The sequence below is a fragment of the Parus major genome, chromosome 13, assembly GCF_001522545.3.
Source record: "Parus major isolate Abel chromosome 13, Parus_major1.1, whole genome shotgun sequence".
Lineage (NCBI taxonomy): Eukaryota > Metazoa > Chordata > Aves > Passeriformes > Paridae > Parus > Parus major.
Genome location: NC_031782.1, coordinates 8689849 through 8716243, shown reverse-complemented (window position 1 = coordinate 8716243; position 26395 = coordinate 8689849). Strand labels below are relative to the sequence as shown.

General features: G+C 46.2%; 1 protein-coding gene across 1 annotated transcript; it reads left to right on the top strand.

The window, feature by feature from the left end:
- The first annotated feature begins 129 nt into the window (after positions 1 to 129).
- TGFBI (transforming growth factor beta induced) lies at positions 130 to 22524 on the top strand. The gene is made up of 17 exons (XM_015642264.1): positions 130 to 297; positions 4423 to 4521; positions 11026 to 11090; positions 12057 to 12214; positions 13153 to 13317; positions 14016 to 14162; positions 14847 to 14988; positions 15534 to 15746; positions 15885 to 16022; positions 16255 to 16400; positions 16569 to 16705; positions 17210 to 17340; positions 19387 to 19511; positions 20384 to 20486; positions 20685 to 20764; positions 21139 to 21163; positions 21313 to 22524. Exons 1-17 carry the CDS (start codon positions 188 to 190, stop codon positions 21366 to 21368), a joined length of 2040 nt encoding a protein of 679 aa, XP_015497750.1. The 5' UTR covers positions 130 to 187; the 3' UTR covers positions 21369 to 22524.
- Positions 22525 to 26395: the final 3871 nt, after the last annotated feature.

The window sequence follows — 26395 nt, the reverse complement described above, 5'->3', positions numbered from 1 at the left end:
GGGCACGGCCGGAGCGATGTGCGGAAAGCCGGAGGGATGGAAGGGCGGGTGGGCGGACGGAGGGACGGATGGATACCCTTGGCGGGGGGCGGCCTCGCTCCCCTCCCTCCCCTCCCTCCCTCCCTCCTCCCGCCCCCGGCCGGCCGCATTTAACGGGGCTGCGGGGCCGGCCCGGCCCGTCCCGGCCATGGCGCTGCCGCTGCCGCTGCTGCTGCTGGCGCTCGGGCTCGCCGCCGCCGCCAAGTCCCCGTACCAGCAGGTCCTGCAGCACAGCCGGCTCCGCGGCAGGCAGCACGGGTAAGCCGCGGGGAGACAGGGAGGGGGAAAACTCTTTGAAAGGCTTTTTTCCCCTGCGTTTGCCCCAGTGCCGTCGGGAGCGGGGGATGCGCGGGTCCCGCGGCGCCTTTGTGCGGAGCTCTCGGGAGCGCTGATCGCGCTTCTGCCATCCCCCGGCAACTTTCATCTTTCCATCACGAAACTTAGTATTGCACATGTCACTTCAGACCCTTCGGTGCTTCTTTACCAGTTTATCCCTGTTAAGAAAAGAAGGGATAAAACTCCGTAGATTTTGAGCCATTCAAGTTTTTGTGGAAAGAATTCTCATTTTCATTAATTTGTAGGAGAAAAAAGGAAAATCCCTTCAACTTTCTCTGTGGAGTCAGCACCAACTTATTCTTTGACTGGAAACCCCAGTTAGTCTTGGAACTTTTCTTGATAAAAATTACCACTTATTTACTCATAAGTATTTATGAGTTTTTATTTACTCATAAACCTTACAAGATAAGGCCTATGAAAAAATGCATGTAGACCTGTCTTGCTTGATACACAGCTTCTTACAGAGTGAGCACTTTGAGTCTTCATTAACAGGCAGAAAACTAACCCAATGTTAATAGTTGTTCCCACTGTTTTTAAAATTTATTAAGAGTTAGGAATGGTGAAAGGACCTTTCAGCTGGCTTCCATCTCTCAGGCTGGTGACAGTGATCGAGTTGAAGCTTCTGTTTAAGTGTGTTGTTGGAAGCAGGGTCATGAAATGCTTTAAATAAAAAAAACTCCCAAGGTTTAAATATTGCAATTTGATACATTCTCTGGCAGGGATCCAGGTCAGGATCTATGACAAGGGACATGTTGTTTGTATGTCTGATCAGGGGCACAATCCAAGAGGCAAATTCTGAGCTGATACCTATTTGTAATATGTCAATAATGTCGGAATTGCAGTGATTTATGTAGAAATACAGTGAATCTTTTCCACCATCTCTGTGAGATGTGAAACTAAGTGAATAGTTCTGCTGATAGCCCTGAGACTGAAGTTTGCTCAGGCTGGATAAGTTAGAGCAGTCCTGATGTAAAGCAGTGCACTCGCCTCTGCAGAGAGAGGTTTGTTATGTTAGTCCCTGCACAATGAACAGAGGTGCTGGGTAAGATGTGACTGCAGTCCACTCTGGTGCCTGAGATCTTTGGAAGACACAAGGAACTGGAATGCCAGAATTCCATGTGAGTTGAGATAACCCAGTGTAGCTGAGCCACAGTTCTTTACTCACTGCTCGCATTGTGATGGAGGAGTGGTTTATACCAAACTAACTTTTGATTGTACATGGAATTTTGAGCATTGATTAATGATGTGCCAAAGAGATACGGCAACACAAAGCCAGCCAAAAACATTCTGGATGTGGGGCATGTTGTGTTGCTTGCAGGAGCCAGCTCCAGAGGGATGTACAAGCAGGACTGCCACCCTTTGCTGTGAGCATCCCCCACACCATCAATGCCCCTATTGAGCCGAGAGCGAGTTGGGAGGCAGAGCTTGGCTCTACGGCAAAACTTGTACGTCTTAATTAACTTTTTTTAAAATGAACCAGCTCATGTCAGTGAGAGGAGCTGGAAAGTGCATGAGGAACATAAACATTAGAAGATGAAAATGTAGAAGTGCTCTTCCCAAACCCACCCAGCACAGTGATGCTGGGGAGCACCATGGCTACAGCCATTGCAGGTATCTGAGGCTGTACATGAGGTCCTGCTTTTCTCAGCCTCTTCCCAAGGGCAGCCCCTGTCCCAGCAGCTCCCAGCTGCTGCTGCCAAGCAAAAGGCTTTGGCTGAAGGGGAACAATAGGCAGTTTTATCCTGGAGTCAGCGTGGCTGGCTGGGAACGGCATGGCAGAGGTGATGAACTCCAACGAGGAGAGGGAAGAGTGTTGACAAATTCATTTTAAGCCAGACTGGGCAAGGAACCAGAACATGCAATGCGGGGAGCTGCTACTACAGCGTGCCTGTGGGAATCATTGATAACAGTCCTGAGCAGGGATTTTTCCATGCTGAGGAAAAACTGGAAAGAGGTTTTCCCCCATCAGTCAGGGAGGGAGGAGCAGCCCCAAAGAGTCCCAGGCAGAGAGGAGGGAGCAAGGCAGTTCAATACTGTCCTGGAGGCACAAGGGTTTTCTTGGCAGGCTGCTCCTGGGGATGCGGGGGAAGTGATCAAACAAGTCCTTCAGTAGCCAGGCTTGTCAAGATGAATATTAGAGGGATTGTCCACTGCCGTCAGCCAGATGCTTAAATTGAGGCAAGGTTTGGAATTTCGATGTAATTGGAACCATATTTTGGCACGGCGGGGCCGGGTGGCCAAGGTGGGCTGAGTCAGAGAGCACAGACGTCTCTCTAAGTGATGATTTGGCTTGGAAGTTGCTGAGTCTGGGCCAGTTTGCACCAGCTGAAAGTTTGGTTTTGTGATTCCTAACTTTTTTTTTCAGTAGGTTCTTGCTCCTTGTTCCTTGTCTTATACACAGAAACTGAATGAAATCCTTTCATGAAGAAACAAACGAGCATTACTGGACGTGGCAGCAGTGAGGGAAACGTTCAGCCGAGTCTCCCCAGGTCCCACAGGTCCTCTCTTTCCCCTCGAGGCAGGATGGAGGTGCCTGGGACACGCAGGGTGGGAAGCTGCCCGCAGCAGCAGCACCAACAAAGGCTCATTGAAGGCGAGCCAGGCTCCCGCAGAGGTTGGCACTGCGGTCAGCTGGGCTAGGGGAGACCCTCAGGTTAATTCATGCTAATGATGGCAGGCTGGCTGCTCTGGGGTGCCGCTGAAAAGCGAGCACGGCCGCAGGAGGACTTGGTGGCTGGGCTGCAAACTCTGCTTTTGTTCATACTGGGGGGCAAGCGGGCAGTGCCTCGGTCAAACGCAGCGGGACACAGGCTGTTCTCCTCAGCTGATCAACACGACCTGCACAAGAGCATCTCCAGACCCCATTCCGAGTTTGGTTTGTGCGAATGAAAGCTCTGCCTTGGAGAGCACAGAGCATTTCTGACAGGCTGAAGTGATGATTTATGTGTTTTGCTTAATTATTTGTTTTCCTTTCATCTGCTTGACAGCCAATACCATGCATACTTTTGGTGATGCTGCTGCAACTGGGACGTGGTGGTGGTGTTGGGAATCCAGCCTCAGCTGGGCTAAGCATCCTCAGCTTGACTGAGCATTTGCTACACCTCTGGTCAAGCCCAGAGACAGCTGATGGCCTTGCAACCCAGATCCATAAATCATACATTTTGTGCTTGACCATGTTTTGCCTACACACGTGGCCAGGCCTGCTGGCCACAAACCACAGAGATGGTGAGCCAGGCAGAGCAGGGAAATGCTGTGCTGACCAAACCAGCAGCAAGGAAACTCCCAGCTCCAGCTTGACCACATCTCTGCTCACGGTGAAACCACTTCTTAGAAAGCTTCAGGGCTGCAGTGGGCTCTCAGCAGGGTTACTCACACGTGGAACATCAACCACCAGGTTTTTTGGCTCAACAGGAACTCTCGGTACCTTATGGGCTGATGACAGCCCCTCTTGATCTGTGCTGCCATATCTGATGTGTTGAAACAGGGGAGGGCAGTGCCACTGCTCCTTTTCCCTTCATTCAGCCTGGCATTCATGTCCAGAAATTGCTGAGTCTATCATACAGCCAAAATTCTGGGCTTGGTGCAAGTCTGTAGGCTGATGAATATCTGCCTTATCTTTTCTATGTCCTAGACAATAGAATATTAATTTCTTTTGCAAGGATTTGTATTATTGCATAACTTTCTTGGGTTTTAGCTGAGTTTTGAAGTAGCTGCTCACCATGGAAATCCTGACCAAAGTATTTTTACTTGATTTCTTTATATTTTGGTGAGCAGTGGAACATGGAAAAAAATCAAGAATTTGCACTCAGTGAAGAAAGAGATGCTCTGGCAGAGTCAAGAGAGGTCTCTTTCACTGCTTCTTCCACTTCATGGTAGTTGTTGTAGGTCTAAATTGAGCATGCTGACTTGCAGCTCTCAAGGCTTCCTCCCTTGCCATCCCAGCAGGGCTTTTCAGGCACTGTCAGCTGGGGTCTGGCTCCACGCTGGGGTCAGCATTGCAAGGAGGGAGGCTCACAGGACCCTCTTCTGCTCTGTCATTCCCTGCAGCCCCAACGTGTGCGCGGTGCAGAAGCTGATTGGCACCAACAGGAAATATTTCACCAACTGCAAGCAGTGGTACCAGAGGAAGATCTGCGGGAAGTCCACGTAAGTCCCTGAGTGCCAGACAGGGTCTGCCCAAAGACCCCGTGGTGGAGGTGGGTGCTGGGTGGCAGAAGCAGACGGCAGGTGAGGGATGTCAGAGCTCATGGTGTGTGTGTGTGTCATGGGTGTCTGTGTTAAAAACTGTTTTACCCACTAAGAAATACTTGTTTTTCTAAAACACTTTGATTTTAAGAATTAAAAGTGCCATGTAGATATAAACCATGGTGGTTCATTCTAATTGCATTTCTATGTATACTTATATATCTCCCTGTGCTGTAATGAAGTGTGTGCCAGATGTTTTCTAGTACTGTCTCCACGATAGGCTCAACGCTGCCTAGATTTAAGAAATAAAAAAACAGGGGAAAAAAAGGCAGCTCAGAGCTGATGGATATTGGAGAGAATGTAAAATTCATCTCCATCTGTTTGCTTTGGAAGGGAAAACAAATAAAAGGAAAGAGGTGTCAGCTTCAGCCAACAGTCTCTGACTCCACCAGGAAAGTTAATCAGACTTGCAGGCCAATTCCACATCTAGAATTGCAAACAATAATATTCAAGTAGCTGTTGCATGAAGAATCTGTGTGACCAGCCTCAGGACATTCTTTTGAAAGATACAGTCAGCAGATAATTAAGGCTATGCATGCTTGACTATCTGCCAGGCTGTGGAGAAGGAGTGCAGGAGTGGAGAATCTTTTTCCTTGCTGTAGTCCAGACTGGGCTTTTAGACACGCTTGCTGGCCCACAGCACAGACCATCCCAACACCCAGGGTCAGTGCAAAGATTCCCTGAGCAGTCCCAGCTGTGGGATCAGAGCTGTGGGCCACGTTTCATCCTGGATCTTCAGGGTAAAGAACAGAGAGAAAAAAAAATCTCATTTGTTTCCCTTATGGCCCAGTGTAAATTGTAATTAGATCTATAGCAACATGCTGTTGTTCACTGCAGGTTTGGGTTGCCATTGTTGGTTTAGCTGTGACACCTGGCTGTGGGGATTCATGTGTGGGTGGTGGTGTGGGGAGGAGGGAAGCAAACCAGGAGTCATGGCTGTGCACAGCTCTAGGCATTGTACTTCCCATGAATTTACTCTAAGGAGAAAAGTTCTGTACCTCAGGAGGATGTATTGCTCGCTGTACCATTCAGAGTGCATGTACCATTGTTTTCCTTATGTCCAGTTGCCTTTACAGAAGAAAAAAAAGGTGGCACAATACTGTAAAAACAAGCAACCAGACCCCCTCCCCTTAATTCTACAAACAAAATTTTGGGAAGGCTTAGCTTGGGTGATTAGAGTTCAGGCTGTCATCTTGGCTGAATAATGGTGCTTCTTGACATAAAATAGGAAGGTTTATGGCACAGCAACATGGTCTCATCATTGCCTTTTCTGATAACAGAGTAGCTTAGCATGTCACCAAAGAAAACACGGCTCAGCTGTGGATGTGAGAGAGTTGCTGTGGTCACTGAAAGGTAAAGCAGTCCAGCCATGGATTTCTTTAGCTCTGCAGCAAGTGAGAAACTAACCTTATGTAAACCAAGTGTGCAGCTGTATTTGGCACAGACAAACTCATCCTCTTATCTCGAGGAGGAGGTGAAATAACTGGCATCTGGCAGTATTTCATGATTTCATTTGAGGAGATGGGGTGATCTCTTCTAGCTCATTTTCTCTGCTTTTACCCAAGTGTCTCACCCAGTGATGCATCACTGAGAGAAAAGCACACAGACCATTAACCTGCCTGCTAACCTATGAGGTAATCTTTCCATTATCCACAGAATTCCCTCACTATTCTTTGCTTTACATCATCTCCTCAATGGGTGTTATTGTCTTCTCTCCTTGCAGTCATTCCTGAGCCTGGGCCCTGCTTTCTCCTTTAGCAGTGCTGGTGCAGAACAAAAGACACGTGCCTTGACTCAGATTTTCCAGGGGACCCTGGGACAGCTCTGATTACAAATGTTTGCTTGTGATGGCTCCCACTGGATGTGCTGTGCCTGGCATATGGAAGCAATCAGGAGTCATTTGGGCTATAAAGGACATGATGCATTATGCTGTAGCAGTCAAATTCTTGCAGCAGTGTCAGGAGTCTGATGCTGTGCCGTGCTCAGGTGTCAGAGCCCAGGAGATCAGGTGGGCACAGCCAATGATGCTCAGCATGAACCTCCAAACTGGCCCCTCCTGTTGGACTGAGCTGGTCCCTGAGAGGTTTTGAGAATGCCCTTAAATCCTAGAAAAGAAAAACCAGGATTTGGCACATTTATCATCACTGGGTGGATCCAGCCTTTGCTTGTGATCTGCAGTCAGCAGTCCTCTCCTAAAGCTGTGTGCATGTTCCTCTCACGTGCAGTGGGATCCCCTCCATCAGCTCTGGGGGATTGGTGGAGCAGCATAAGCCTGGTCATTTTCTCTTCCTCCCAGGTTTTTCCCACCTGAGAACAGCAGTCCTGGGGAGGAGACACTTGACCCATCTCACTACTTCACATTTCATCTGGCTTTTTTCTCTCCATTTACTCAGAGGGCCAGTGGTGCCACAAGCTGTATGTGTGAAAATGGCTGGCTCTAGGAAAATAGTTTTAACTGCTTTGTTTCCTTTCCTTTTCCTGCTCTGAGCACTGTTTCAAACAGGTAGTGGGGAGGGAGGTCACAAGAGAGCAGGAACTGCCAAGGAGCAAAGCTGAGCAGAGCTGGCTCAGAGCAGAGAAATTCATCCCTCAGCAAGGAAGGCAGAAAGGTTGCTGCAAGCCTGTAGCATAACTTCACTCCTTGTGGAATGATCACATCCTGCATCAGGAGGCTTAGAGTGACTGGAGCAGCGAGGAAAGGCAGGCTGAAAAACCCAGATGTGCTTGGTGTGTAGTGTGGGCACTGTGTGCCTCACCTTTGGGCTGCTGCTGCAGGCTGGGAGGGCTCAGTCACCTGGGGAGCAGCAGGTGCCCTGCTGAGCTCTCCGTGACACAGACACACAGGTTACACCTCGGTGAGGAGACCCTGGGGGCTTTGGAGATTTGGTGCTTGAGAGGCGTTTCCTGACCCACAGGGGTGCAGTAACTCCACTGGGATTGTTGTGCACAGTGGAAATTTTAATTCATGCAGCAGAAGACTCCTACCTCTTTATCTGCTTCACTTTTTATTTTTTTTTTTAATTTGTTTTTCTCTGCTGAAGTATTGGCTCACACAGTTACAGAGAAATTAGGTAGAGTATTTATGTAGAATTTTTATTATTGCTGATGAAGTGAGATAAGATAGTTGGCAAGAAATCTGACACTGCCTTGATTTCAAGGAGCTCTGAGACAAAAGTGTTTTGGTAATTAGGTAACTTTCCACTGTTGGTTATTCCAGAGTCAAATAAATTGTATATTCAGGCTATATTTTCATCATTTTGCCTGTGTATTTTATATTTTTCTCCTTCCTTGTTCACTGGACTCATTCTTCCAGAATTGGGGTTGCAATGGAACACATCCCCACGTAGTGTTTTGTCTTGAGACTGAAAACTCATACATTTTGGTTTTGATTATTTTTTGAGGAATAGCCCATTAATAGATTTCTTCTTTTTTCCCCCTTTTAAATTAACTTTCTTTTTTTCATGTGTGATGTAGTTTCTCAGTTTAGAAAAAAAATATTGGCACTTATTGTACAAAAACAAAACATATGGGCTTTATTACAGGAAATTATTACAAATGGATTTTTTTTTTTCATTAATATATTCCTGAGCTTATTTTTATTACCTTGAAAAATGCACTTAAAATTTAATTTCAGCTCCTAAGAATGCAACAGCAGTAGAACAATGACTAATAAAAGCCTAAACTAAAGGAGCTTGCTTCTGCAGGCAGACGTAGATAGACATTAAAGAAATAGTGTTTCAAAACCAGAGGCTAAAAAACTGTAGATTTGACTTGTAATGACTCAATGAGGAGGTCAGGAAATTGTGGTCAAGGCGTTGCAGAGTGGGTGACAAATGCTCTTTGTGTGAGGGCAGAGCTGATCTAACCCACATCGCTGGTATCCGCTGTGTCCCGCTGGATGGGCTGTGGCAGACAGCAGAAACAGGGATGGACAGGGCAATTCCAAAGGCTTTTGTGCAGAACCCACAGTGTGGAGCAGTGGCTGGGGGGTGTTCAAGGGAAGAACTCCTGCCTGGGCAGCAGACTGTGGCTCTGACCCAGCTGGAGCTGCCAGGAGCAGCCTCCCTCTCCATGGATGTGCAGGGCAGCACTGGGATGCAGAGCATCCTTCAGCCATGGCTCTGCTGCTCCTCTCTGAGAGCTGGAGGTGGCTGCAGGACCAGCTGGGGACATGCCCTGGGGCCACCCCTGAGCAACCCCTGGAATGGTGCCTTTGGGTGGGCTGGGTGCTCTTTTGTTTCCACCTGGTCCACCAGCCATGGGAAGCCAAATGCCTGGAGCTGGAGCTGTGTTTTATAACCCTCATCTCTGGCTCCTTGTAGGTGCCAGCCCTTGGCTGAGCACCTCTGTGTTCACCTGGCCCTTTGCAGCAGTTTGCCAGTGCTCAAGATGTGCCAGATGCATACCAGGTGATGCTGAAGGCCACCTTCAGTGGGAGAGTGAGTCAGGGGACTTGAGGGAGTCCCTGCCCAAGGGGAGCTGGCCCCGTTTCTACCTTGGTGCTTCTTGCCCTGCGCTTCCCTTCCTGCTGGAGATGCCCACAAGCCCAATGGAAAGCAGGTGGTGCAATCATGGAATCACAGAATGGTTTGGCTGGGAAGGGACTTGAAGCACCATCCAGTTCCAGCCCCCTGCTATGGGCAGGGACACCTTCCACTTGACCAGGAATCTACATCCCTTCCCAGTGCCCTCCCGTCCTGGCAGGCACCTGGGGGGTGGGCAGGGCCAGCTCTGAGCCAGCGTGCCACAGGCTGTGTGCATCCACATCCTGCCCTTTTGGAGCAGCTCATTAATCTCCAACTGATCTATAAGTAAGGCTTTTAAAGCCTTCGTCAGCACTTTGGAATGATTTCTCTTTAATCAGTCTTCATCTTTGATTACAGGTCTGAACCAAGGGAACTGTCTAGACTGGATTTAGTTTCTAGGGTGAAAAAAAGCAAAATTGAAGGTAGGGGAGGGAAGTGGTGGGGGAAGAAAGTGTGTGTTTCCAATGAACACAAGACAGGGGGGCTGGGAAAGCGGAGCAGCAGGGTGTTAAGATCTCCAGTAGTCAAAGGAAGGGGTTGCTTTAGGCAAACTCTTTCCCACATGGAATATATAATGTCTAGACAATCAGTCTGGGTTTGCTTTGTAATTCTCTTAGGAAACCGTGACACAGAATTTATTTGCTTCTGTCACAGAAAAGCAGGTATTTGTTTCACTTTCTGGCTCTTAATTACCCTGAAGAATTCCCTATTAAACCCCAGGCATTTCCACTGTTTGTTAACAGTTTTAAAATGATGACAAATATCTGAAGCTGGAGGATTTTCCTCTCTCTTTGAGTGTGCTGACCCTTGGCCATACAGCATCCTACTTGTCTTAAATACAGCTGGGAGCACAGAGGAAATGCTTGTCCTTGGGAAGAACACCTATTCCCTGGCTCTCTCAGCCCATCAATCAGGTGGCCTTGTTACTTTCACACCAAGCATAGGGCAATAGGTGAAAGAATCCCCTGGGAAAAATAACTTCTGGAATGATTTTTTTTTCCCCTTTCCTTTTTTCTTTTTTTTTTTTTTTCTTCTCCCTCTTAATATCAAGCCGTGTTCCCTCAAATGGCCACTTCTGAGAGTCAGATGATTGTTTCCCATTGAGCTGCAGATGATGGATGAAGTTTTCAGGCAACTCTTGCTTTATTTAGGGTCTGCAGATCAGCAGGACAGCCTGGGATGGTGCCTCTGACCCTCTGGTTTTACTGAGGGAAAGTGGTGCCAGCCAGAAGGAAGTGCAGCTCTGAGGGTGCTCAGATGGACACAGCTGTGCCGTGGGCCTGTGGATGCCCCACTGCTCAAGTTTCTCCTTGTAGGGCTTTTCCCAAGTCCTCGTGCCAATGTACATATCTGAGAACAGGGCTCTCCTTTCCCTCCTGCTCTGTCTTGTGGGTTTTGCCATAAGTAAGCAAGTAATTTCTGGTGGTGGACAAAACCAGGGTGAAATGAGAGGGAAACATTTGGCTGGTTTGGTCAAACAGCCACAGTGGAGTCACAGGTATTGCCTGAACAGCGATGAGATGTGACAGCAGCAGTCAGCCAAGGAGATCCCCAAATCCCATGGGAAATGTGCCCAGATGAACCAGCACTAGCAGTCTTGTTGGGACTGTGGAATTGGTTTCCATCTACTGTTCGTAAAAAGTCTCCTGGAAAGCATGGCTTTGAAAAGAAATTGTCTGTGTTTGTTCTGTGAAGAAATTGGCAACATGCAGCCATGAAGGAGATAAAAGTATGGTTAGTCTTTTGTTGAAGTCTGTGTTTCTAATGAAGAGTCTGCTTGGAAACATCCCCAAATATGGATGGACCCAGAACTGTAGCAAATAGAGAAAAAGCTGTGAAGCACTGTTGGCTAACCTGCCTTATCTATCTCTTATTCCAGAGTAATCAGTTACGAGTGCTGTCCTGGATATGAAAAAGTTCCTGGAGAAAAAGGCTGCCCAGCTGGTAAAAATATGTTTGGCGTTTTTTAGGCTTCTTAAAATTACACAGCTGCCTAGTAAAGGGAAATGTTAGAAAATTGCTCAAAGTGGATTTGATTTTTGCAGTTTGTGCACAATATTGCCATGAACAAGTCAAAATGGACTCGGTGGAGCATCAGCCAAGGGTCAGATCAGCTCCAAAGCATGCTAAATGTTCCAGACAACTTAGAACCTTGGATGTAATTGAACTTAATCAGGCATGGGAAGGCCATAGGGAACTATTTATTCCAGAAAGTAATATATCTGTTATTGGAAATTCAGTGCAAAGGAATGATAGAGTAATAGACAGTTCTGCCAATCTCTTCTCAATTTTATTTTCATAGATTCATAGCATGGTTTGGATTGGAAGGAACCTTAAAGATCATCTGGTTCCAACCCCCTGCCCCTTCCACTAGACCAGGTTACTCCAAGCCCTGTCCAACCTGGCCTTGAACATCTTGGCAAGCATGGGGTTATCAAAATTTTATTTAGGAGAAAATACAGTTGATATTTAGGGGGATAGGGTGAAATAAACTGAGCTCATTGAAGAAATCCATATTCTGCTTTTGCTTTCAGAACACTTCCACGAAAGTCTGATGCCTCCAAGTTAACCACATGGGCTGATGCACGTGGTCAGTGGACACTGAGATGAGCAGTGTCCAACACCAAATCCCAAAAGCCTGAATACAAACAGGATTGGGTGGAAGCTTGCCTAAATCACATTTGTATAAATACACAATAAGTCCAGACAAACTTGCAAGAATACAGTAGATCCTGGATTATACTGGTGTAATTGAGGGTGAAGCAGTCAGGCTATGATTATTTATTATCAAATTATTGAACAGACACCAATCCCTGATGTGCTTCATTTCCCCAGGTGTTCTCACCAGCTGTGCTTTAATTCAGTCAGAAGGAGGAATGTGTTTGGGAACTTAACCTTCTTTCCTTTCAGCTCTGCCACTTTCCAACATCTATGAAACCTTGGGAGTGGTTGGGTCTGCCACCACACAGCTCTACTCCGACCGCTCCAACCTAAGGCCAGAAATTGAAGGACCTGGAAGTTTTACAATTTTTGCTCCCAGTAATGAGGCCTGGGCATCCTTGTCTGCTGTAAGATAATCCCTCTGCTTTCTCCTCTTCCTCTGATTTTCCCTAGTGGAGATCCAGCTCTGCAGGGGTCTGGCAGGATAGACATAGCACTCACAAAGGAAGGGCTGTGGATTTCCAGGATGGTTATCACTATGCTGGTCCATCAGCTCCAGAGCTTTGCTTCTGAAGGATCCCATCACTAGAGAGATGTGGATGTAGAAATCCCCTCATTCAGTTTTCCCTGCATGTTACCATTAGAGTTTAAAATGAGACCTGCAGCAAGAAGCTTCCCATCCCTTACCAGTTTCGTTGACCTTTACATCACCATTCTGGTTGTTCTTAATTTGAACAAATAGCCATTCCCACCTGGAGCCTCAGTAATTCCCAGAGTGTGTCTCATGCTCAATTAGATATACATTTCCTTTACATTGATTTTGATTTTCTCTTTCCATGTCCTGTGATTTTTCCACTCCTGAAGTGGTCACTGCTGTTCTGCCAGTGCTCCCATCCCAGTCGAGTATCCCTGTGAACAACTCCTAGGGCAGGGAAGGGGAATATTTATGGGTCTCCCCACTGCCAAGTCTCTGTCCAAATACCCCAGCAGAGCCCCTTGGGCAAGGATGCTGCTATTGGGAAAGGTCTTTTAGTGTATTTGTCAGTGGCCCTTTTGCCTTACTGCTCATTTCAGTGCAATGATCCCACTCTGGAGCTGCAGTCATCCCTTTGTGTGCCAAGGACTGCCTGCCAGAGCTCTTGGCTGCTGTTGTAAGGCAAAAGATAAAGCTTTGAGGAAGTTGAGCTCTTAATTTATACAAATGGTGTGAGGCTGAATGAATCACTTAATATTCATGCCCACACCTCCACCTTGGGAGCACCCTGGGTGCAGCCAGACCTCCTGTACTCTCTAACAGATGCCTAATTGCTCTCAGTACTGAAAAATTGATTTTTCTGATCTTCAGGAAACTCTGGATTCCTTAGTGAGCAACGTAAACATTGAGCTGCTCAATGCCCTCCGCTACCACATGGTGGACAAACGGGTCCTCACAGATGATCTGAAACACGGCACCACGCTGAACTCCATGTACCAGAACCTGCCCATCCAGATCCACCACTATCCCAACGGGGTGAGGCATTCACAGAGCCACACAGGCTCAGGCTGGAAGGGACCACAGTGGCTCACCCTGGCCAGCCTCCCCGCTGGGGGAGCGTGTGCCATGTGTTCCTGCCCAGAGCACATGACACAGCATTGTGTCCATGTGGTTCTGGATGTTTCCATTGAGGGAGACCCCACACCCTCCCAGGGAAACTTGCTCCAATGCATGATCACCCACAGTAAAGAAGGTCTTAGATTAAACCTACCCACAGCAGGCTTCCTTTTCAGCTGCCTTGTAGTTTCTGCACTGTCCTGGGACTCCAACAACCTGCTTAGGTTGACAGCTGTTGATTTAAGATACATATTATGAAGGGGGAGAAAGATATTCTTCATTGAGAAGAATATTTTTAAGCAGTTGGTTTCCTCAATGCTGTTGTGCCCACGCTTCTGTATAACTCTGCTTGCCCAAGTATTGGTTCTGGCTTAGTTTCTTAGTCTTGAGGGTAAACAAAACCACTAATGATTTTCAGAGCTCTTTAAACATGAAGTATTTCAAACATTCTTTATAGAACACTCTCAGTTTTGGTGTGTCTTTTAAGGAAATCAAATTTCTGCTCTTGCTGATTCAATAAAGTGCTTGCTGCATATGAAATAGAAATAGAAAAGCAGCAGAGGCTGCTTCACCTTCTTTTAGTGCACGTAACAGCCCATGGGTCTTTTCCTCTGCAGATTGTGACTGTGAACTGTGCCAGGCTGTTGAAAGCCGACCACCACGCCACCAATGGAGTGGTTCATGTCATCGACAAAGTCATTGCCACCACCACCAACACCATCCAGCAGATCATTGAGACCGAGGACAGCCTGGAAACCCTTCGGGTGAGTCAACACATGGCTGCTCCAGCTCTCATTAAAGATGCTCAGTCATCCCACTCCCAGTGAACTGTCCTGAAGAGCTTTTGCCAGTGTCTTGGGCTGTGACCCTGGAGCTGCTGATGAAATCTTCGTATCAATGTGGCTCCTTTTGATTTAGGAAGGGAAGTGTTTGGTATCAGTCCAAGTAGGGTTTTATGACAATAATTGTTACTCTTCTATGGCTTCTCAGAAAAGAGACTGAGTCTGTCTACTCACTCTTGTAGGGGAATTTTAGTGTTAGGAGACATTAACTGTTCCACTTTGATGCGTCCTAATTTATCTGCCTTAATATTTGCCAAATTAAGGAAAATGCACAGGGAATTTGCAGTTAGCCAGCTGTGGGTTCTGATTTGAATTATTCACTGGAATTGCTGTGAGCCTTTCCAGGCATATCTGGGTATTTGAGCTAGCTCTCAGTCTTGCCAAAAAAAAAGGCTCTTGTACTCAGATTTCTGGAACACCAGAGAACCATGGGTCAAATCTATAAGGGGACAAAAGTGCTGAATGAAACTATTCAGGATTTTTTTCTAAGTCCTCTGAAATTATAAAAGCCTTAATAAGTCTGGCCTGTAGTATGTCCCTGGACAGTTTCTGACCTTTGTGTTGTGTCTGAATGTGTTTTTTCCTTCTCTCCTTATTTCTCTGAAGACTGCTGTGGCTGCATCTGACCTCAGCAGCTTGCTGGAAAGCGAAGGCCAGTACACACTCCTGGCTCCGACCAACGAAGCCTTTGAGAAGATCCCACGAGAAACACTGAACAGGATCCTGGGAGACCCAGAAGCCCTGAGGGGTAAGTGCTTGTTTACTGAGGCCATTGGGAGACTGAAGAGTATTTTTCAGCTCTTCTAAATTTTTTCTTAAAGACAAGTCAACAGCTCCTTGTTGGATACGCTCTGACAACAGCTGCAGTAAACAGATGTGACAGAGTACATCTTCTTTAGCTGGACAGCCCAGCTCCCTTCGGTTGTAGGAGTGGCATCCAGATATGGATGAGGGAGCTGAATCAGTCCCTTTTCAGCCTTCTCTTTTAGCACTTTATGCAGTGGTGATTTTTATTGATCCAGCAAGATGCAAGAAAAGTAATATCTAATCAATGTAACCTCCCCTGACAAGTGAGTTGAGTACCCACATGAAGTCTTTTGAAGTTGGCAAAAAGTGTATAATAAGTGACTCTTTTTAGGAATTTTTTTTACAGGCTGTGTAATTAATATCAGCTCACTTTAAAATGACTGCATTTTATGGAGTACACCCTGGCCATTGAACAGGATCCCTGAAAGCTGCAATGCTTTCATTGCTGGTTTTTACAGCTCACTAAGACACTCTCCTCTCTCACAGACCTGCTGAACCATCACATCCTGAAGTCAGCCATGTGTGCTGAGGCCATCATTGCTGGCCTGACCATGGAAACTCTGGAAGGAACCACCTTGGATGTGGGCTGCAGTGGGGAAGAGCTGACCCTCAATGGGAGGCCCATCATTGCCAACAAGGATGTCCTGGCAACCAACGGCGTTGTTCATTTTGTTAATGAGCTGCTGATCCCAGACTCAGGTACTGGTGCCACTCTGCAGTGTTCTTTCTGTTGCCTTTCTTTTGTCTATTTTGCCAAGGAAATCCTGGATTTAGAGGGCGTAGTGATGAGTGGATAACCTTTAATGCAAAGTTACTATGTGTTGCTTTTCTTTTCAGCAAAGACGGTGTTTGAGTTGGCACAAGAATCTGAGGTTTCCAGGTCTACAGACCTTTTCAGACAAGCTGGTCTCAGTTCTCATCTAACTGGCAGTGAGCAAGTGACCCTCCTTGCCCCAGTGAATAATGTATTCAAAGGTAAACCAGGGATTAAATCCCTTTCTTCCATCACTTTGGGCTACAGATCTCCTTCAAACAGCCAAGTTTCAGTTCACAAGTATGCAAATCCTCTCTCAAATGCCTCAAGGCAGTGGCATCTAGGTTTGCAGTTTAAAACTGATGTGGGTAATGCTCTGTATTTGAATAGTTTTTAGTGTCTCAAATGCCATTTTAAGTGAGTCACTGGTTCTTTCCATACTTTTTCCTGCAGATGGACTCCCTGTTATTGACAGCAACATGAGAAACTTGCTCCTGAACCACATCCTTAAAGACCAGCTCTCCTCTAAATATCTGTATCATGGACAGAAGCTGCAGACTCTGGGGGACAGGGAACTGAGAGTTTTTGTGTACCGCAATGTGAGTCCTTCCCGTGTGCTGTGCTCCATGGGGCTGAGTGATGCTCAGTGTTCTGATGTTACAGCAATTTTTACAGTGTAAAAAGTGGAAATGAGCATTGTGGAAAGCATCAACATCTCTCTTCTGAAGCACATTCTAATGAAGTCTTCTCTGTGATTGTGTTTGCAGAACCTTTGCATTGAAAACGCCTGCATTGCTGCCCATGACAAGAGGGGAAGGTTTGGGACCCTGTTTAGTGTGGACAAAATGTTGACTCCCCCAACTGGCTCAGTGATGGATGTTCTCAAGGCTGACCATCGCTTCAGGTGACCTTTCTGCTCTTCCCAGGTGCCAGTTAGGAGCAGAAGAGCCTCCAAAGCAGTTTCTATTTATTATGGGTCGTAGTCATGACAATGTATCTGTTTTTTTAGCATAGAAAGATCATCCAAAACCATGGTCCCTCTCTAAATTATAGGGAGTGAAACTTCAAATAACCCTCAATCAACTATGAGCCAAGAGTAAGTGGTTCCCTTAATCCCATAAGAATCTGGCTCTGAAGACATCTCTGCCCTTCAGATCCACTGTAGCCAGACCTCTCTGACTCCCCTTACCATCTGGTCCCCAGGGAGTCAGCACTCCCAGCTTGCTTTGCCATTTCTCAGATGTTCTCACCAGCTCATTTCCTCCCTAATCCCCATTTTGATTATTTGATTTGCTGGACCCCAGCAGGATTTCACAATTGTAACTGCCCAGCTCTCTCCTGAGCCCAGCATGCAGCTGACCAATGAAGTGGTTTGCAGTGAAGCATTTGATGCATGTTTGCTTTGCAGTACGCTGGTGGCTGCAATCCAGTCTGCAGGTCTGACAGAGAACCTGAACAGGCCAGGAACCTTCACAGTGTTTGCTCCAACAAATGAAGCTTTCCGAGCCATGCCCCAGGGGGAACTCAACAAACTGATGGGTGAGCATCTCCAGAACACTGAGGTGATGAGCTGCTGTGTGTGACTGCTGTGATATTGGGAGGAATGGCCAAGTTTCTCTGCTGCATCTCATTCTTTAGCTCTGTCCTACCCAACAGAGTTGTATGAGCAGAAAGCTGAGGATGCACAGAGTGGCACTGAATTCCCCTAGAGCAGTTTGTAGTGCCTGTGTTTTTGGAAGACATGTTTGTAGTGTGTGTCACAAACTCACTGTGACTTAATTTGGCTGTGCTGGTGGTCTAAGCGAGGTAACTCCTGGATATTTCTAAAAGAACCAGTGAGGCCTCTGCCTTTTTCAAGGATGAAAGAAATGAGGATGTGACTCTTGACCACACAGGATCAGAGTGTCTGCAGTAAGTTTTGCAAAGAGAAGGCATGATCCACATATAGCCTCAAGTTACACTGTATGAAATTTAAGTAATAAAAAGGCTGAGGGTGTTTCTCTTTTTCCATGTACATGGACAAAGCAGGAGATTCTAATCCTGGGAAGCCAACAATGTACCATTCTAGCTCAGATGAACACCAGTATCCTGAAAAGCAAGGGCAAGCATGCTGGCTGTGGAAAAGAGCATAGGAATGTTTAATAACTCCCTTCTGGATAAGCAGCATGATCTTTTATTTTGTTCATGTTGAAAACTGGTTGTGGTTGGAAACAATGTCAGGTATTTGAATGGAATGGCTTCTTGTCATTAAAACCCAGCCAAACATTGACATCATTATTTGAGAAGCATCTGCCCATGGTAGCTGGTTATCCTTTTAAGTGCAGGGATGAGGATCCAGTAATATCAGTCCAGTCTTATGCTTCATATATAAATATTTCAGAAGTGTTTTGCAGCCATTGTAAATGGCTGCAGGAATGAAGATTCCAAGATGCAGACACTTCAGATGTTCTTTTCTCACACAAATGTTTAGCTTATGCCTCTGATGAAGAAGTGGATTGTGCTGGTGAGGATGTGCAGAGTGAACTGGGGCCACCCTAGGAAAACCATCATGGAAAAAGCTTGCATATAATCTTTGAAAGCACTGAAAGAAAAAGTCCCCCTTTCTGAGGGAGCTGCTCTGTGGGTGGAGGCCACCTTTGCACTAGCTGTCTGTGGGGTTTGTCAATGACCCTGTCTGTCTGTGGGGTTTGTCAATGACCCTGTCTGTCTGTGGGGCTTGTCAATGACCCTGTCTGTCTGTGGGGCTTGCCAATGACCCTGTCTGTCTGTGGGGCTTGTCAGTGACCCTGTCTGTCTGTGGGGCTTGTCAATGACCCTGTCTGTCTGTGGGGCTTGTCAGTGACCCTGTCTGTCTGTGGGGCTTGTCAGTGGCCCTGTGTCTTCTGAAGGAGAAGATAGAGAAGCGCTACTGGCCTGCACTCTGTACATCACCACCTGTTCTGGAAAACAGATGGTGCAAGGAAAACACCTTATCTTCCTAAAATCTGTTTCAAAGCACAGCTGTATGAGTACAGACTCAGTGGGGTGGTATCAGGGCATCAGTCCATGAGACATTTGTGTCACTTCTCCCATACTTTTCCCCTTCCTACCCAGCTGTGAGGATTGTTGCCATGTGACACTGGCCTTGGTGACATTTGAAAATACCAGAATTCCCTGTCTACTTCCTTATTTCACATGGGTCTTTCCCCACCCCGTCCCAGACTTCCCTGGGAAGTGAAAGCAGCAAGAGAAGCAGGTTGATTCTGAGAAGCAGTTTCTCACTTGGCACAGTGAGAGAATGAGGGATGAAACCCGAAGCAAGAGAGGATTCATGTGTAGGGCAGGCTTGGTAGGTTCCAAGGTGTGACACTGGCAGAGTGTCCTTCTGGACTTGGGAGCCCGACCTGCCCGGGCAGGAATGGCCTCAATGCCCTAACCAGGTCCTTCTGCCTGGTTTTCAGGTTTGGTTTGGTTTTTCGATTTTACATTGTTTCTTTGCACTTTCAGAAAATGATGGTGTTTTCCAGGTAATTCCATTGCAGCACGTGAAATATGGGAAACAAATGCTGATGTTGGTTTGCAGATGTAAAGGTTTCCTTCCCCCAGGTAACGCCAAGGAGCTCGCCAACATCCTCAAGTTCCACGTGGCTGACGAGATCCTGGTGAGCGGCGCGGTCAATGCCCTGGTGAGGCTGAAATCCATGCAGGGAGATAAACTGGAAGTCAGCATGGTGAGTCACCTCAGATGGGCTTCTGTGGTCAGCAGGGCTGTCCATGTCACGCACCACAGCATGTCTGTGCTCATTTGGCTGGTGTGGGAACCCCAGCACAGTCCCACCAGTGTTTCTGGGTTGTACTGGAGGTACATGGGTTGCCATGTGTTCAGTCCAGCAAGCTGGAAGAATGAAATGTGGTTTGCTTCAGCTTTCTCCCCAGAAGACCAGTTGTAAATGACTTGCAGGAGCTGTTGTAAATTTAACCCTGAGTCATGGGGGGAAAACATAAATAAATGAAATGAATAGCTTGTTCAGCTAAAATATCTTTTTGTGTAATGAAAATGATCTCTGCGTGGGCTCCCTTAGCGCAGCAGAGTTTATTTAGATATATAATTTAATTTCACAAACTCTACACTATATTAAAGGAATGTAGGATCCTCCATTGAGTAGAAAAATCATTTCAGAAAATAAGCTATTACAGCCCACTCTATGCATAAGAAAACACAGGACAAAAATGGAAGGGACTGTGTTTCCAGGTGTATTGAACTGGCCAGCGTGCATGCTGGACTCTTCCCATGTCCAGCCCTGCTCTTCCCTCTCCTGATCCCATCTCCACAGCCTGGCAGGGTGCTGGTGGATGTGCTCTGCTGCCATGGAACAGCATTCCCAGCCAGTTACACTGAGGACTTTCAAAGCCTGCCAGCCATTCCAGGACAAACTGCTCAGGCTATAATTTGTCTTTATATTCTCCTTAATTGGCAAGAGGAATGAAAATGTCTTCAGCCATCCAGTAAATGAATCAATACAAAGTGAGGTGTTTTTTTAATAACATTGGAAATGACAGAAGATTCTCATCTTCTACTTTTTTTTTTTCTTTTACTGAACAGAAAAACAACGTAATACATATCAACAAAGAGCCTGTTGCTGAAAGTGATATCATGGCCACAAATGGTGTCATTTATGCTGTGAATTCTGTCTTACAGCCACAGGGTAGGTCCTTGGTGAGAAATGTCCAGAGCAACCCTTTTATAGCAAAACTGCTTTGGGAGGGCCTGGGGACACTGGGCAATTGCTTCATTTTGGTGAGGAGGGATTAGTCCGTTGTGGGATTTTCAGCAGAAAACAGTGGAAGGAAGCAGCCTGCATGCTCTGACAAGTATTTCAGTGCTTTCAATGTCCCACCCTTAGCTTCAAGGCCACAAGAAAGAGGTGACGAGCCTGCAGATCCCGCATTAGAAATCTTCAAACAGGCGTCTGCATTATCCAAGGTAAAAGGGAAAAATCTCTCACTGTAAAACTGCCAAAATCACATTTTGGTAATAATGATTGAAAGATCATGTCACATTCATATGCTGATTTCCAAGGAAAGTGAGTGTATGTGTTTCATGGGATGATCCATCCTCTCTTCTTGCATGCTTTAATAATACAAGAAATAATACATTTTGCAACACAAAGCTTCAGTTTTCAGCACACTGTGAATGTAACCTTGGCATGGTAATATTATATATCAGCTTCCAATAAGGAAGAGTCACTCATCCATAGTTTTGGAGACTAAGGATAGATGTATTGACATACAAGCTGTTCTTATGGCTGTTGGAGATTTGTTGCATTTATGCAAACCCTGTGTTTTCTTTCCATGCAGGTTTCTCAGAGGAATCCTCGACTAGGTAAAACAACTTCTCCAGCTCATTTCTAATTCCCATTGTGTTCCCCCACCCCTTAAAGAGAGGTTTCTCCTGCTCTAGCACGGCTGGCAGGAGAGGGGCAGGGGGATGGTTTGTGTCTGCCCCACCCAACTTGCTCTTCTCCTTGGCAGCACCCGTCTACTCCCGGATACTGGCGAGGATGAAGGAGAACTCAGGGGGATCCTGAGCTCATCGTGAACAGCCACAAGTCAGTGCCTCCATCCCATCCACTCTGGCTGGCAGCCGAAGAGAAGGACAGAACCATTTTTAAAAACCAAATACCACCCTTAAATTTATTTTTGTTTGCAATGAAATGGATAGGAAAAATGAAAAGCCATATATATGTATATATTTTAAGACCATTTTTATTTGGTTTTGACTTTAAAGTTCCCAGAACAAGGAAATGTTTTGAGTTTTTTTTGTTTGTTTCAATTTTGTTTTGTTTCATTTTTAATAAAATTATTTACCAACTTTCTATTTTATACCCTGTTTGGGGCTTGATAAGTACATCCAAGGGCCTTTTATTTTTTTTAAACAATCACGTCCTTCCTCCTTCCTTTGGATTTTAAAAGTCTTCAATGAAATGCTGAATTTCAGGCTTTTAACAAAATTCTCTCTATTGAAATTGAGAAAATTGCATAGTTATAGTCTACAGTCTGAAGTATTGTATGTTTTTTTAACTGAGGTCTTTTTCTTTGTGCCTATGGGTTTATAACTGTGCTGCATTTTGTTCATGAGATTTGAAATGAGAGTTCTCCCTCTCCCTGGCTGAAGCAATCCCGTAAATGATTAATTTTTAATAATGATTTTTTTAAAAAAAAAACCCTAAAAATAAAATCAAAAATATAGATATGAAAAGTGATGACAGTGCTTGGTTGGGTTTTTGTTTGGTTTGAATTGCCTGTGATGGCACCAGGTGGTCAAACCTGAGCACTGGGAAGGAGGGGAATCAGATTTGGCTGGATCAACATTAACAGGTCTAATAGTTACTTGAGTGGAATAGAAAAGCATTTCCCCTCTCTGATCCTTGCCTGGCAACATTTTTTGCTGCTGCTTTCATGAGCAGTGACTGTCACTCTCCAAGGAGCACAGGGCAGCCGTGCACATCCCTCCCTTTGGATGCTCAGCCACCTCTGCTGGCAGCTGGGGCTCAGTGCCACATTCTGTGCTGCCAGCTTTGGATCTGCTCCCTGGTACTTATTACCTTGGTGAAACCCAGGAGTATGAGGCAAAAAAAGAGAAAGAGGGGGTCAAGTGCAGAACACAAAAGACTCAGATTGTTTTGGTTGCTCTGGCAGAGAAATACCCTGATAGTTCTATTAAAAGCCCAAACTGAAATCCCACATGCTTGGAGTCATCTGTATAACTCAAATGTGTAAAAAATGTCCAGCTCGTCTTTTATCTCTTCTTTTATTTCTCTTCTTCACTACCCCCACCCCCCTCATTCTCCTTTGTTATTTTTATGGCATCATACAGTCGTGGTGTTCAAGGCTGAGGAGGAGAAGGGGAACACTTTCAGCCACCAAATCCCAGCAGCCCAAGGCAGAATAGTTGTATCAGGGGATTGGATTTTGGGGGAGGCTTAGCTTCTTGCTGTTAAACTAATTAATTACTATGCCTTCTAAAGCCTGAGAAAGAGGGAAAGACACTTCAAATCTGCTGGTTGTTTTTTTTTTTCTTTCTTCCTTGATGCTTCATAACTAAAGGATATAAAGTCTTCACAACTTAGAAGGGTGGAAAGTAGGCCTGCTCCTCATCTAGGTGACTGCCCCTTGCTTGTAGCTTTCTGGCATTTGGGGTGGTGATTAATTGATTGTTTCATTGCAAAATCAAACCACTTGAATAGACAGGAGTAGGGAAAACTGCTTAGATGAGCTAAATAACCATGAGCAATCCCATCTGCTGAGACAACAGTGTTCATCTCCTGGGAATACAGCCCTGGCTTTTCACTCCTTGCTTCCTGGGCCGGTATTAGGATGTGTGGTGATGGGGTGATGGTCTCCTTTGTGCTTTTTTGTATGGCCTGGCTTTGCTAGACTTGCTTTTGGGGGGTCACCAGGTTTATGAGTCCTGGCAGTTTCCAGCAGATAGAGGTTCATTGTCCTTTTAACCCAATTCCCTTTTGCTCTCTCCATTGTTTATTCTCCCTGGTCCTTTGGCAGTGCTCCCTGCCTTGCTCCTGCTGCCTGTTCCATCATCTGAGCTGCTGTGGGGTGCCAGCAGCAGCCCCCACAGTGCTGTGGATGGTGGGGCTGCTCTCCCTGTGTGTTGGCTCTGTCATTTCCCTGGGATCCTACACCCTGGGAAGCCAGCACAGGGTGCCTTCCCACAGGCTGCTTGGCAGCTCCCCAGGATTTTGGTGTCTCCAGATTACAGCTCATGGAGGAATCTCTTGAGAGCTCTTAATGCCCTCCCTTTCCCTGCTCCAGACTGACTTCTCACCCCTCTGTGTTCAGAGAGGGATACACAGATGGATTTGATCAGTAGCTGAGCTGTCTGAGTTGATCAGTAGGGATTGTAATCCCTTGCTTTGATTCAGTGATGCTTTGGGGATATTTTTCCCCATGGATTTGTCACTGTGCCTTATCCAGTGATGTGAGAGTGAGTGCTGCCAATTATTCCACCAAGGGGAGCAAGATGCTAATGCTTCAGCCTTCAAGGGGTGCCCAGGGATGAAGAGGAGAGCAGCTGAAAGATGGGGAAATGAGGAGTGCTGAGATGATGGGAACAAAAACTCATCTGTCATTTTCTAAAGAAACATTTTTAATATTTTTTAAAATATGATAAAAGGTGGAAGTGAAAGGAAGAAGGAAGTTGCTGGTGCTGAGGCAAAACATAACTTCCCTGGAGAAGTGCTGGTCAAGGGGCAGAGAGCTCCCATGGGCCCAGCTGGGTGTGGGAACCTGAGGGATGTTCCAGCCAAGGGCTGTGCTGGGATGCAGGAGTTGGAACCCCCTGTGTACCTATCCCACCCCAGAGCTGCAGGGGTCTTCAGATAACACCCAGGGAAGGGAAGAAGCAAAGCCTGATTCAGAAACTGCTGAGTGAGGGTCGGGGAAGCCTTGGGATGAGCAGCACTCAGGATTGGCCTTCAGTGCCAAACAGCACTGGGGTGTTCAACACATATTGCACCAGAGGGTTTTGGTTTCTCAGTGTTGTCAGAGTGTTTCCACATGAAACACAGAGTGTGGTTGAACATCACCATGACCCTGAACCATGTCTGTGCTCCATGGGAACTCCCTTCAGGACTGGGGCAAAAAGAGTAAACTGAGACCAGATAAGAGTCTTTTGGAGGAGAATCTTGCTTTTCCCTCCTTAGGAGTCATGAGTGTTTTTCAATGGAAAATTTGCAGGGATGTGCAGCTGCCCTTGTTTATTTTTTAGAATAATGATTCCTTCATTTGCAGCAGTTCCAGCTAAGCAAAGTAATTAAATGCATGCAGAAATCCAAATAAGCTTTTAAGTGTGTGCTCTATATCCCGAAATGATGCCATGGTGGCTGGGCTGCTGCTTGTGGGTTGCTCCTGTGCCAGCAGAGCCTCAGTGCCCTCCAGGGCTGGAGAGTGAACAGAAAGTGGTGCCTCTGCTTGGAAAAGCAAATGTTGACAGCAAAATGCTGTGTTTTGGGAAACTTCATGTTGTGGTTTTGCTCATTTACATTCTGAGATATGAACCAGAGGTGCTTTTCTTCTAGAAATTTCTTTCACTCTCTGGCAGCCTTCTGCAAAGATATTTAAGGCAAGAGGAAAAGCAGCAGTGAGCTTTGTCCCAAGGGAGATCTCACATGCAGGGCTGTAGTGGAAAACATGTGTTCCTGCAGTGTCACGGGGATCTTGGAGCTCTTGTTCTTGCCTAATGAAGGAGGTTTGGAGCTGACCTGCCCCAAGTGCTGGGGGGGAACCAGGCTGGGAGGGCTGCAGGGTGGGCAAAGGCAGCTCCCTGTGCCTTGTGTGGGAGCAGGGAAAGGCAAAAGCCTTCGCCCGTGTCAAAGGGCAGGCAGAGGATTGAGTGAAGCCAAGGCAGTGCAGAACCAGATGTGCTGCAGGAGGATGACCCCTGGAAGAGGTCACCTGAAGATGGGGGAAGCCACCCACAGGAAAACTGTACTCCTGCTTTTCTGCTGTAGGGAAATTCTTGCTTCTACACATGACTGATTGGAAAGTTTTTGCACAGTTAGCTGGTGTCCCAGCAGGAGCAAAGAAAAAGCCAGTGGCAGTAGTAGTGCTGGTGAAAGACAGGCTCAAAGGAACAGCTGGGATCAGAGGCATTCAGCTGTGGCTCAGGCAACTCTTGCATTATTTTGTTTTTCTTTTGAGTCCTTTTTAGAGACACATTTGAGAGATTTTTCAGAAACTTGTAAATTCTCCAAAGAAAAATATTTACAGGGACTTTCTTTCCAACAATGAACGATCCTTTACTGTTTTGTAAGATTTTTATGAGCCCTTTGCAAAAGCTCAGCACTTTTCCTAGGAGAAGTCGGTGCAGGAGCAGAGGGTAGCAGTGTCTGGTGAGCCATGCACTGTGCCACATGAAGGCATCTCCTGCTAAGGGAGAACATTCTAAGGATTTGTTTTCACCTTCTGGGAAGGAAGGTAACAGGAAGGGTTGGTGTGCTGGATGATGCTACTCATGATGCTGAAAAGTTCTTTACAGAATTGCCATGGGCTGACCAAAGCACATCTGTCCTGCTACACTTACTCTTGACTTTTCTCAAGCTTTTCAGAGGGCTTGGCTGCCTCTTGGTTTTGACCTGTCTGTTCCTTCTCTGTTCAGCATTTCCAAGGGGACATCTCACTTTGGAAGTCACATGTTTCTTTCACATGCAGCTTGTGCATTAAGCCCTATTAACTGGCAAATGCAAAACTCATTCTATTTTAATTGCTGCTTCTGGGAGAAGAATCAAGATCTCCTGTTTGGAAAATAATTGTGCAGAAGCTGGAGGCTGTCTCAGGACATTTGTTAAATTTTGCAGAGGCAGGAGGATAAATTCCTGGATTTCCACCAGTGTTGCTGTGTAGTCTTCTAGCTTTCTATCTTCGTTTTGAAGTTTGCAATTTGGATAAACAACCTTTCTCAGGAACCTTTAGGTGGAAATCCCAGATAATCCCCAAGTATTGCAATACTATCTTTGTACATGTAGCACTTGGAAAGTTACCAACTTCCACAAGGGAAGAGCCAGAGGATTGCTCTGAAGGAAGATCAAGAATCATGATG